General features: G+C 42.6%; 1 protein-coding gene across 1 annotated transcript; it reads right to left on the reverse strand.

The window, feature by feature from the left end:
- Positions 1-4610: 4610 nt before the first annotated feature.
- On the reverse strand, positions 4611-6368 carry LOC133927153 (F-box protein AFR-like). Its single transcript, XM_062373460.1, has one exon. The coding sequence runs from the start codon at positions 6264-6266 to the stop codon at positions 5130-5132; it is 1137 nt and encodes a 378-aa protein (XP_062229444.1). The 5' UTR covers positions 6267-6368; the 3' UTR covers positions 4611-5129.
- Positions 6369-11947: the final 5579 nt, after the last annotated feature.

Below are 11947 nucleotides of genomic sequence, written 5' to 3' on the forward strand. Positions count from 1 at the left end.
AAATCAGTAGTAGTTATCGAAAGAACAATTAATAGAACAATGAGCTCAGAGTGATGAATGTAATAATCACTGGCAGTGGATGGACAACAAAAAGAAAAAAAAGCCATTTGATATCAACAATCGGATGGCTTAGATTGTCATGTGTAGAAAACTCGTGTAATCTCATGCATGACAAGTACAAGAAAATAATGAAGAGCGAAATACAACTTGGAGCTTAAGCCGTTGAAAAATAAAATCCCGCTGGTTATGCGGTCATCTAGCACAAGTGGACTCGATTCCTGCTTGCAACTGTGAACAATTATTTATGATTAAGCACCGTATCATTTTGCCTGATGCATGCTATCAGGGGATATATGCCCCAGTTGCTAGGGAGTCGGTCAAGAGATGCGGCACCTCACGTTTGCGTCAATCTAGGAGTGGTTAGTAGAGGAATTCGCAATTGGGAGATCAATATCAGCAAGTTGCTATCCCCTGATGTGCATGTGCAATTTGCACGCTGAATCAAGGCAGCAGGAGGAGGAAATCTACTGTTCTGTCTCATGTGACTTGGGTGTCCGGGTAGGCTGATAGCCACCAGGGTGTGGCTGGATTATATAAATACTTATTTAAAATAAAATATTTGATTATTAACTTTGTGTATCGAAAAAATAGAATATTTTATACATGTTCAACTCTCTTAAGATAATAGCTACACGTCTGCCTTAATGAATCTTAGCAGCAGACATTCGAATGAGAGCGTGTTTGGATCTAATTCTAAGTATCTCGGTGAGTTCTCTGGTGTTTTATATCTTGAAGCTATTGTCGGAGTGAATCTAATCATAATTTAAATCTACCGTAGTCAAGTTGGGAATGCGTATCATACTTTAAGTCTCTAACTATAACCTTATCGAATTGTATTGCTTCTAAATATTCAGATGACTCTTTTCTAATATATATATACTCCTATAAAACAGACGAGTTGTGACATATTCGAATAATCTTCACTGTAAATTTTACACGATCAAACATTCCACGGTTTAAGTTAGTCCACTGCTTCCTCCCCTCTCAATTATTTGGAAACTTTTAATCGATTTGAAAACATATAATTAATAAGAGCTATCATCATTAAAAAATATTAATACAATATTATTTCCTTTTATCTATAAGGGTGCATCCTTAGTATTTTATTTTTAATTATTTTTCCCCATGAATTTTTTTACCCCCATCACAATATTATAGATTTTACATATGTGGAACAATGAGTGATTGCTAGTATGAAGATAGTTTTTTAAGAACACGATAAATTATCTGTAGCATCGACATATGCATTATTAATCTCATGCTAGCTATGAAATCTACCATATCGAACTAAAAACATGTGCAGGATAGATATATATTTATAGGATATACTTATTTCTATAATTATTTAATTATTAATTATTAAATCCTTATCAATTATGTTGTTGACTGCTCCTCCGTAGATGTTTAGTATTTCTTCTCCAACGTGCGATCAGGTTTGTGGTTGTTATATCACGCATGTCATGATGTTTTGGACGGTGGAAACTAGGAACTGATCAGTGAAGGTAATTTGAGAAAATCACTGGAAGTGCTTGGCCAGACGGTTTTCAGTTAACATCCTGTAATTCTTCATGACAGTGTCACTCAGTAGGTTAGAAAAAGAAAGAGAGAGAGAAGGCATTACGTAGCAGTTTAGCACGCGTTTATCTTTTTCCAAAAACATTTAGCATGTGTACGGTTTTACAGTTTCATCAAAATACGCTACTACTGCTCCGTTGCTGGCGTCCTGACTACTGTCAATTAGGGCATGTTTATTTCAACTTCTGTTTTTTGGTTTTTTAAAAAACTATGTTTTTACCTAGTCTAAAAAGTTACTTTTAAAATAGATTGTTAGTTTCTAAAATAAATTTTTGATTCTTAATATATAGTACTTTAAAAAATCATCTTTCAACGAGTTGTTTATATTTAGTTTATTTTTCTTCGAAGTAGGTTTCTGATTTCTCTAAAATTCACTTCTATAAAATCCCATTTATTTTGTGTTCAATCTTCTGGCCTTTAGCTTCTGATAATGCAGAAGCAGAATCAAAAGAGAGAATTAAACATGAACTTACTCTATTATCCTCACCCCATTACTTACGATCTTAGTACTGTATAAAATTCTACAAAGTTCACAACGGCGTGTCAGGCAGGCTGGTCAGTGTGAGGAAGGGGCTGCTTCAGTGCAGGCTCCGACCAGGGTTCAATTTATTGTTCGTCGGTCGGTTATCGAGATCGAGCAGTAATCGAAAATTTGTGATAACCACGATAATAATTCGAAATTTGAATAAAATTCGAACAAAATTTGTTTGATAAAATTTAAAATTTAGGAAAAATCGTGAAATTGATCTCTCGGTAACCGATCGAATTGGACTGGTTACCGAGTGATTTTCTCGATTTATCAAGTAGTTTTCTCGAATTTTTTGTATTATTGGTAACCGCTCGATTTTCTTGATTTATTGAGCGGTCTCTCGATTTTCAGTGAAGTTAAAAAAAAACACCCTAAAATTATCTCAATCTTGTAAAATCAATAACTAATGCATCTAAACTTCAAATCAAGTGAAACAAATATTGTTGGTTTCCTTGTAACATAATCTACATGATAAAAATATTTATACTCATAAAAAAGTTCAAAAGTTTCTGTGAGAAAATGTATTTGTTAAACAAAGTTAAATACATAGTTTACTCTTTCCTAATCCAAAAAATATGAAACTAATTTTGTTAGTCTTGTTACATTATCCTATGTCTTTTAAAAATACATAAACTCATGAATTAGTTATTGTAACATGCAGGATTGTGTAAATGTTTTGCGACTAGATTAATTCATAAATGATCCATTACACCTCAAAAATTAGTGAAACCACTTTTATTAGTTTATTTATACTATGATTTACGTAGAAAAAATAATAGTAGATATATTAAAAATTTAATTATAGTGTTGTTTTTAACATATTCACTTTATGCTTGTGAACTTTGTAAAAATCATAGAGAAATTAATAAAACTCTAAATAAAGTGAAATCAATTTTAAAGATCATCTTAAGATACGTTCTTAAAAAAAAATATGTGTTTGCATGTTAAGATTTTACTTAACGTGAGTTAATAACTGAGTCGCACGCTTCAACTTTTTTTCATTTTTTTTAAACTTCCTCCCTATAGAATATGATGCAAACGACATTATTTTTGAATTTTTTTCACAGAAGCTCTTAGAATTGTGTCTAGTGTTTTTTAGGATTTTTTTAATATTTTTTATATTTTCGAATTTTTTAATTCAAATTTAGTTACTATTCGGTTTCTGAAACCGAGCCGAACCGAAATGTCCGATTATCATGCATTTTGATCTGTTACTGACAAATTTCTGAACCCTGGCTCCGACCCCATTTCTTAGCTGCAGCCTGCTGCAGACCTGTTCTCTCATTCCTAGTACGTAGGGATTAAAATTTCGAGATGAATGGGGAGTGAAATATTTTTTCGAAATTTTTTCATGACATGTTTACATACAGAGAAAAACGAAAAATAACTGTAAATTTCGATCTTTTAACCGATGAAAAAAATTATAAAATAGAATTAAAATCTCTGACACCTACTCTGCATAAACAAAGCCCTCCCACTCCCATCAGCTTAAACGAGCTTTGACGTCCTCAGTGAGCTCAGATCATCGCCCCCTACCCCACCCCCTAACACACCACACGCGAGCACAGGCAGGCACTGACACGTGAGCTTATCCCCATCTGTGTAGGATCTAAATCCTCCGACTGTAAAGATGGATGACCAATCATGTGAAGATGAACAGTGTCCCTACTTTTATTGACTGTAGCATAGATACTGTAGATGGAAATGTTGTTCACAAATACTGTAGCATTAGGTATAATATGTTTATTTCAGATCCAATAGTTCGCATCCATTTGAAGTCACTCAACTTCACCCGAGGATCCCATTTCTCTGTGCGTGACCCTTTGTTTAGCTCGGTGCTCATCATTTGGACTGTCGCGCGCGCGCGCGGATTTGGATAACGCGCTAGAGAAAATAATGCAGTTCCCCGGTCACGCACGGCACACTAGTCGCGAAGAGAACTTGAGAAGACGATCAACGTTGAGCAAGGCCGGCCCACGCCGGCATTATGCGTTCCCCATTTCTCCACCGGTAGCGAGCAAGGCGTGATGTCGCCTCTCGGGCTAGGGCTCCGGGTCGCCATCGCGACATGATTGCGCCTTGGAAAGAAGTGGACGAAGGAGATGTGTTTGTGTTCCTACCGCTTTCTTCGCTGTGATCGGCTTGGTAGCCGAAGGGGAGGAGAGTGTGCCCATCCCATCCCATCATTCGCGAGCGTTGGTCCCGTCAAGAGAAAGATAACAGCAAATCGTTGTGTTTAGCGTGCCGGCCGTCCATCATGCGCGCGTTGCTAAATATGACGATTCCGGAGTGACTGGGCGCTACATTCTCCCCTCAGGCGGATTTTTGCCTTTGGTCGCTACGAGGTTTGGCCTTGCTTTTCTGATTGGTGACGTCGGCCCATTCTTTGCTCTCTCTCATTCCTCTCAAAGTGCGTACAAAAATACCGTACTGTACAAAAATACCATGAGAGAGGAGATACAAGCAAAACCTCAAAATAAATACAAATCTACTGGCAGTATTACTTCTACTAGCACCCCTGCTCTCCTCTCGGAAGTGAGCAGAACCAGTAGAGGACAATTGGCGGCAAAGACCATTGAGCCCCTCCAGTACAGGTCGCTGACAGACTGGTCCCACGTGGCAAGTCTGCGTGAGCGGGCAGCGACCATGCGCTCGCCCATCTGGATTTCTTTTTTTTCCTTCGAAAAATCCATTTGGGTTTCTTTTTTTTCCTTCGAAAAAATCCATCTGGGTTTCTTTTTTTCCTTTGAAAAAATCCATCTGGGTTTCCAGCAGCGAGTCACACAGTCCTGCCGCAGAGCCAGTGGAGGCGTCACGTGTCACTGGCAGGTGGGCCAGCATGGCACCTCGCCGGATAGATGACGCGGCACCGGCAAGTGCGCCCGTGGGTGCGCCAACTGAACTGAACCGTAGCTTCTCCGGCCGGCGACGCAGACGTTCCACCGACCAGCGCGCCCGGCGCGCCTCAGGCGTAGAGGACCTGCGCGTTGCACGGCGCGAGCCCGGCGAACTCGGCGGGGCCCTTCACCACCTCCCACTCCACCATCTCCTCCTCGCCGCCGTGGACGCCGGGGGCGGCGGACACCGTCCCCACGGCGACGTCCAGCCCGGCGCCAACCACGTATATCCTCCGCCTCCCGCCGGCGAACTCCCCCACCTCACCGGCGACAACGTGCGGCCGTCGCACCTCGGTGGGCACCCCGCTGCCGGCCACCATTCTCCACTCGTCCCGCGCCTCCTCGTACCGCTTCAGCCTCCACTCCCCGTACTCCGCCACGATGTACATCCGCCCGCCGGCGACGGCGCAGGAGCCCGTCCACCCCTCCCGCATCCCGCGCGCCATCTCGCCCCACGCGTCAGACGTCGCGTCGTACACCGCGCCCCGCGGCGCGCGCTCGAACGGCCACGCCCACCCCTCCGTCACGTACAGCTTGCCACCGGCCGCCGCGGCGTCGTATCGCGCCACCGCCGCGCCCCTGCGCGCCGCCGCCGGCGCCCACCGCCCCTCCTCCGGGTCGAACACCTCCGCCTCCCCGTCCTCCCCGGCCACCACCACCCGCCCTCCCACCTCCCCGGCCGCCATGTACCCTCTGGGCGTCCGCATCGCCGCCGCCTCCTCCCACCCGTTCCTCGCGGCACTGTACACCGCCACGCTCCCGACCGCCTTCTCGCCGCCCTCCTCGACGCCCCCAATCACGTAGATCTCGCCGCGGCGGGGGAGCCCCACCACCGCGAACGACCCTGCCGCGGCGCCGCCGGGCACCGGCGGCAGCATGAGCCACCTCCTCGAGAAAGGATCGAGCGCCTGGCACTGGAGTCGCCGAGAAACAGGGTCGAAGGCGAAGGCGAAGAGGAACGGCAGCGAGAACGACACAGCCCCCGCCCCCGCCGGGAAGAGCAGAGGCTTGGCCGGCGTGTCGGTGAGGAAGCGGTTCCAGGTTGAGGAGACGGTGCGGAAGAGGCGGTGGTAGAGGAAGGGCAGGTGGAGGAGGCACTTCTCGGCCACCTCCTCCGGCAGGCCGGGGATCAGCTCCTCGACCTCTTCCCCCGCCCCCTCTCCGGCGTCCAGCACCTGCTGCTTGCTCATGGACGAGAAGCTCATGGAGGCGGGGCGGGATGGAGTCGTACGATTTTTCGGTCGGATTTGGTGCGCTTCGCGGTGTGTTTGGGGAAGCTTTCGGTTCGGCTCCGCCCGGGTTCGGTTGGTGATGGGGAATGGAAGGGGAGTGGTGGGGAATTTATAGGGGTGCGTCTGGGGAGCGGAGAGCCGGTGCGCCGAGTCGTGCGGCTTTGCTCAGCTGGCCTGGCCCGTCTGCGTCCTGCGCTGCGCCAAGTGGTTCGGAGTTTCGGATCTGGTGTTCCTTGGAAGACGCTGTACGGTTTTTAAACCGTCTGATTGAGCTTCAACGGTCTAGATCTACGGAGTATCACGGATAATACCACAGGCAGAAAGAACTCTTTATTTCAAAAAGTGTAAACATCTCACCCAATTGCTATCTAGACCATCTTAGAATTACACGGTTATTTCTCAGTTGAAGTATATAGCTCATCTAAATATATCATAGCTTAGGCTATCTTGAGTAGATATTTTAAAAATATATTTTTTAAATATTATTATAGTATCTTCTAATACTATTAGAGTAACTCTTTTTTATCTCTAATACTTACAATATTTCCTACTTTTATTACTCCTCTTCTTCTTTCAAACTCATAATAAACCTCTATAAACAATGTTAAGTATCAGAGAGTATCTCAAATTTAAGCACCCCTCTCATATGCAACACTGTAGCTACATTGTTTATGTAGCTGCTGGAGCTGGATATGGGTAGAGGCGACATCCATGCCTAAACAGTGATGCGGGTGACGGATACCGTTTTGCTAGAGCTGACCTTAAAATAGAGAAGAGACTGACCGAGATAAAGTGGTTAAGCAGTGGAAGCGTAAGCTACGTTTTAGGTGTCTGAGTTTTTACTATTGCTAGGCGTCCGATTTTTTATGAAAAAAATTATCTATTATATTATTACTTAAGAGGAAAAGAATCCTTCATGTTCACGCTGAAAGCCACAAAATTACCACGTTAAAAAAAATCTAAATCACTCATTATTATGAAAATTTAACGGTTTACATTAAACCAAAGAATTCATATAAAAAATAATTAATAAATAACTAAATTCGAAACTTAAAATTATGAAAAATTAGCAATTAGATTCACATATGGTTTGGGAAGCAAAATATCTACATAAAGAGTCCAAATAAAATAAAATAAATAATAATTAAAATTAGAGTTAGAACAAATATAGGCTTAGAAAAAATCAAATTATTATAAAAATAAAATACCTAAAAATTCCATGTAAAATATAATTAATCAAATGTTGTCGTAATAAAATATTACATCGACACTAGCCATGCTATTAGCGGGAGCCACCTTGCTAGTTGTATTATTATTTGAGGAGAAAAATGAATCACCATGTTTGTTTTTCTCAAAATCACGAAATTACCATGTTAATTGAAAAAAAATCTAGGCAACTCACTGTTATGAACATCTAACGGTTTAGATTCGACCAAAGAATCCATATCAAGTATGATTAATAAATACCTAAATTCAAAATTTAAAATAATGGAAAATTAGCGGTTCTACTTTTATACGGTTTGGGAAATAAAAAATATAAATAAAGAGTTCAGATAAAATAAAATTAAAAATAATTAAAATTAGGGTTAGAATAAAAAATGGAGAGTTAAATAACATCATCCTCTACAATACAAAATTGTTTCAGAATTTTTATGACTATTTTGATAGTGTTTTGAATTTTAAAAGTATTGAAATATAATATTTTTTATGTTTAAACATGTCTTCTTTCTAACGGGCTCGCACTTCCCACGGACGATAATACTCTAGATTTATAATTTTTCAAAACAGACACATAAATTTACAATATTTTTAATTTAAAAATATAAAATATAAAATTCATCAGAGGGCTACGTGTGGCCCCCAACAAGAGGTGTGTGCACCCGTAAGCTGTAAAAAGCTCAAAACTCGAAGTTTGACTCATTATAGGCTCCATTCTAGCTCAGCTCGATTTCAAAATGAGCCTGGGTCAAGGCTCACGAGCTAGAACTCGATAAGGCTCAAGTTTATCATCCTATCAAGTCTATACGACCTTAACAGTGCAAGTTTGCTGGAGCTGGGCTCATTGACAGGGTGCAATGAAGGGTCCCAGGCGAGCGTGTTCGCAAAGGATTGGACAACTATGGGATTGTGCCGTGGCCATGGATCCTACCGTTCTGGCCGAAAAAAAATAGCACTGTATTTCTTTTTTGCCTCCATTAGATTCCTTTTCAGAAGAATTATTTATTGAGGTGCTCTCGAGGAAAAAGAAGAAGAAGATTTCTTCAGGTGGCAGTACCGTACAAACCACACGCTGACACTGCCACGCTGTGGGTTCCTTCCGTTTCGCTCGTGTTCGATAACGATGACCAATGACATCCTTGAGAGTTTGCGCATGCAGACCGTGGTCCGAGGCACCAATATCTCCCTTACTGATGTGCAGGTGTCAATAGGTTCCCACGACATGATCGACACAAGCCTAGAGACTTAACTAGTTTTGGTTTGTCGGTGTGAATTGTGACTAGTAATACTGCTGTCTCCATACTCCTTTAATTTCTTAACACCGCCCCACTCGGCCACTCCTCAAACACATACACGGTTTTTTTGTTTCGTAAACGAAACACATACACAAGTTACCTGAGATGACAACCAAAAAACAATATGGAATTTTCACCACTCAACAACCCTCGAGCCAAAAAGACCCCATCAACCTCGCCTTTCCTCATAGCCACCGCCGGGCACCGGTAGAACCAAGACGGCAGCTCCAAACCTTGTCCCCACCATCTCCCCCCTCTCATTTCTCCTCCAGGTCGATGACCGGCAGAGACACACGAGGTTGGCCACTTGCTTAGCTAGCTCCCCTCTCTGTGTAAGCAGCTAAGATATGCTTGCTTGCGGCTTCTAACACACATATCTAGTTGGGAAGTTCTTGGATCAGGCTTGGGCTACCCATTTTTAGCTGCTTCTCATTGTCACGGGCCTAGTTGGCCAAATCTAGAGTGCTCTTGTGAGATAATACAGTAGCCATTTGATCGGGGTGCATGCTCCCAACTGCTCGGCGGTGGACCCCTGCGGTGGTTCGCTAACATGGTGACCGTCGTGGGTAGCAATCAAGGCTAGAGCATCGATCGGGCAGCCCCTCAGAGAGGATGGTTGACATGTTCCCCAACGTTGAAGGTGGTGGTGGTGGCCACGCCTATCATGCTCCCTCGTCATAGCTAGCTGACCATGTGAACTGTGAGTGTCAGAAATTATGCGGCAAAAGCACCATGCCTGATGCATGGGGAGGTGCCCTAACTCCGCATGGCTTGGGAAGGTTATACGCCTCCATGTCCCCCTCACTCATGTATCTGGGAGGGAGAGGGTCTACTAGGCCATACGACGTGGACGTCGAAAGTCATGCAGCGAGAGCATCACGCCCAGTGCTTAGGAAGGTACCTTACATTCGCAGTACTCATCAAAGCATCATGCAGTGAGCCAAAAAGCCCATCACCAACCTCATCCCATGTGCCTCATGTTGCCCCCTCCTCCCTCTTCTTACTTAGGTTTAGCTTCTCCTTGTGCTTCGTTGTCCGCATTAGCCGTGTATCAGTAAGTTTCTACTGTCGACACCTCCACTTCATCGATGTCAATGTCCTTATTCCTCGATTGCACTGTCTCATCAAATGCTGAGTTAGTGGGACCATGGTCCCCTCTCTTGGATCTCCTCGCTCTCCTTTTGATGGTCCTCCCTCCTTCATGGCTCCCTTCCCTAGAAGGGTGTTGGAGGCTGTCGATTGGATCTCTAATGGGCCTCGAAGGTGTTGCAAATCATGATTGTTGTATGTCGCCTTTGACTTAGTGCTCTACAGTCACTTGTGGGACAAAGATCATCGGAGTATAGTTTTGTTCGGTGGTGACATAAAAAAACAGTGAACTATGACATGCCTTCGGAGTGGTTGCAAGTCTTGGCTTTGATCTTAGATTTTTCAAGGGAGTTGTGCTCTTTGTGTTGTCTATGTGGTTTCTCTAATGTCTTCATGTGTTTTGTGAGTGTATTTTAGTGTTTGTGTCGATGTTGTATTTGGTAATCCTTCTGTATCATGTGTGTGTGTGAGAGAGAGTCACTTGTTGTATCGAGAGTGGTTTTTTGTTTTGTCAGCGTATCTTACGAGAGAATTTCTTACCCTTTATATTTAATAATTCAGACCTAGATTTTTTAAGCCTTACCTCGGGCAAATTGGACCACTCTACCTGAATTTGAGCTTGACCGGTACTGTTCTTCTTCGAAAGAAAATGAATTCGATTGGCAACACTGACAAAGTATTAGTAGTAAGTATATTTTAGAGGCTGCTGGGCTATTCAGTGTAAAGTACTTCCATTCGCCCCTCCCCCAATTTAGTTCTCCTTGTAAGAAGAGTTATCAATCACAAGGGAAAAGGTGACGCAAGCTGCGACCATAAAAAAACAACGTAAGAAACGAATGTCATACGCAGGTGTAAACCAAACTCTTGTAAGAGCTTAGGGTTAAAATAGAATTTACTCTTCCCATAAATCAGATTTGATAGGACCACAAAACTGCACATATATGCTTCAGTAGCAACTTAAAGCATGGCAACAAAACAATCAAACACCTTATACTGCATTTTGCTATGGAACTAAATACCACTGGTTACAAACGGCAGGACAATTAAGCATTTCAATCTCCACTCGCCCCACATGTAAGTAGAATGGAAGTAGGGCTGATGACGCATCAATGAGGCAATGGGTGGGTCTGGAGGCTCCATTGACATGGTAGATGATCAATTAAGTTGGTCGCCACTATGCAGTTGGGGAACGGGGATAGCTGGCGGAGGAACAAGACGAAGAGGTGCAACTTGTTGGATAATAAAGGAAGAGTAGAGACATTAGATCATATAATAGAAAGTGAACTTTTATTTCTATTATTGTATTCATGTTAGATTTATACAAGATGAAGGGATAAGTTTATATCCTTTTGAGGTGACATCCTTCCCGAATAGGTATCTTTTTGGAAAGACATCTCTCCCTAATGGATGTCTAATTGATCATTAGAATTTGTATCATGATTGTAGAATTTGACTCTGTGATGCAGGACCATAATAGGCGCATTCAAAATAATAACGGCGAGTCTATTCTGCGCATAGACGCAACAGTGAACTACGTTACGCTACCCTTAGTTGATGTAGCCACTTTCGCACCACCTTAGTTACGACTAAGAAACTAAGTCAGTTACGACGACACATATAGCTGAGTTACGATCATATGATAAATAGTGTATAATTATGAGAAGCATTGTAGTTTACTGTTGTGCCACCTCTAGTTACGACTAAGAAAATAGTGAGTTACGACATCACAAATAGTTGAGTTACGATCACATAACAAAAAAGTCAGTTACAATAACAACTATACTGCTTTTTGGATCGTAATTAGGGTGTGCGCAGAGGTGACCCACTTTACGATCATAATTACGACTAAGAAAATAATCAGTTACGACAGTACAGATAGTTGAGTTACGATCACATATCAAAAAAGTCAGTTATGATAGCAACTATACTGTTTTTTGGATCGTAACTGAAGGTGTGCGCAGAGGTGACCCAGTTACGATCACATGACAAATAAGTGCATAATTACGACTAGATAAGCTACATGATTATAATATATCATATGAGTCATAACTA

The sequence above is a fragment of the Phragmites australis genome, chromosome 8 (assembly GCF_958298935.1).
Source record: "Phragmites australis chromosome 8, lpPhrAust1.1, whole genome shotgun sequence".
Lineage (NCBI taxonomy): Eukaryota > Viridiplantae > Streptophyta > Magnoliopsida > Poales > Poaceae > Phragmites > Phragmites australis.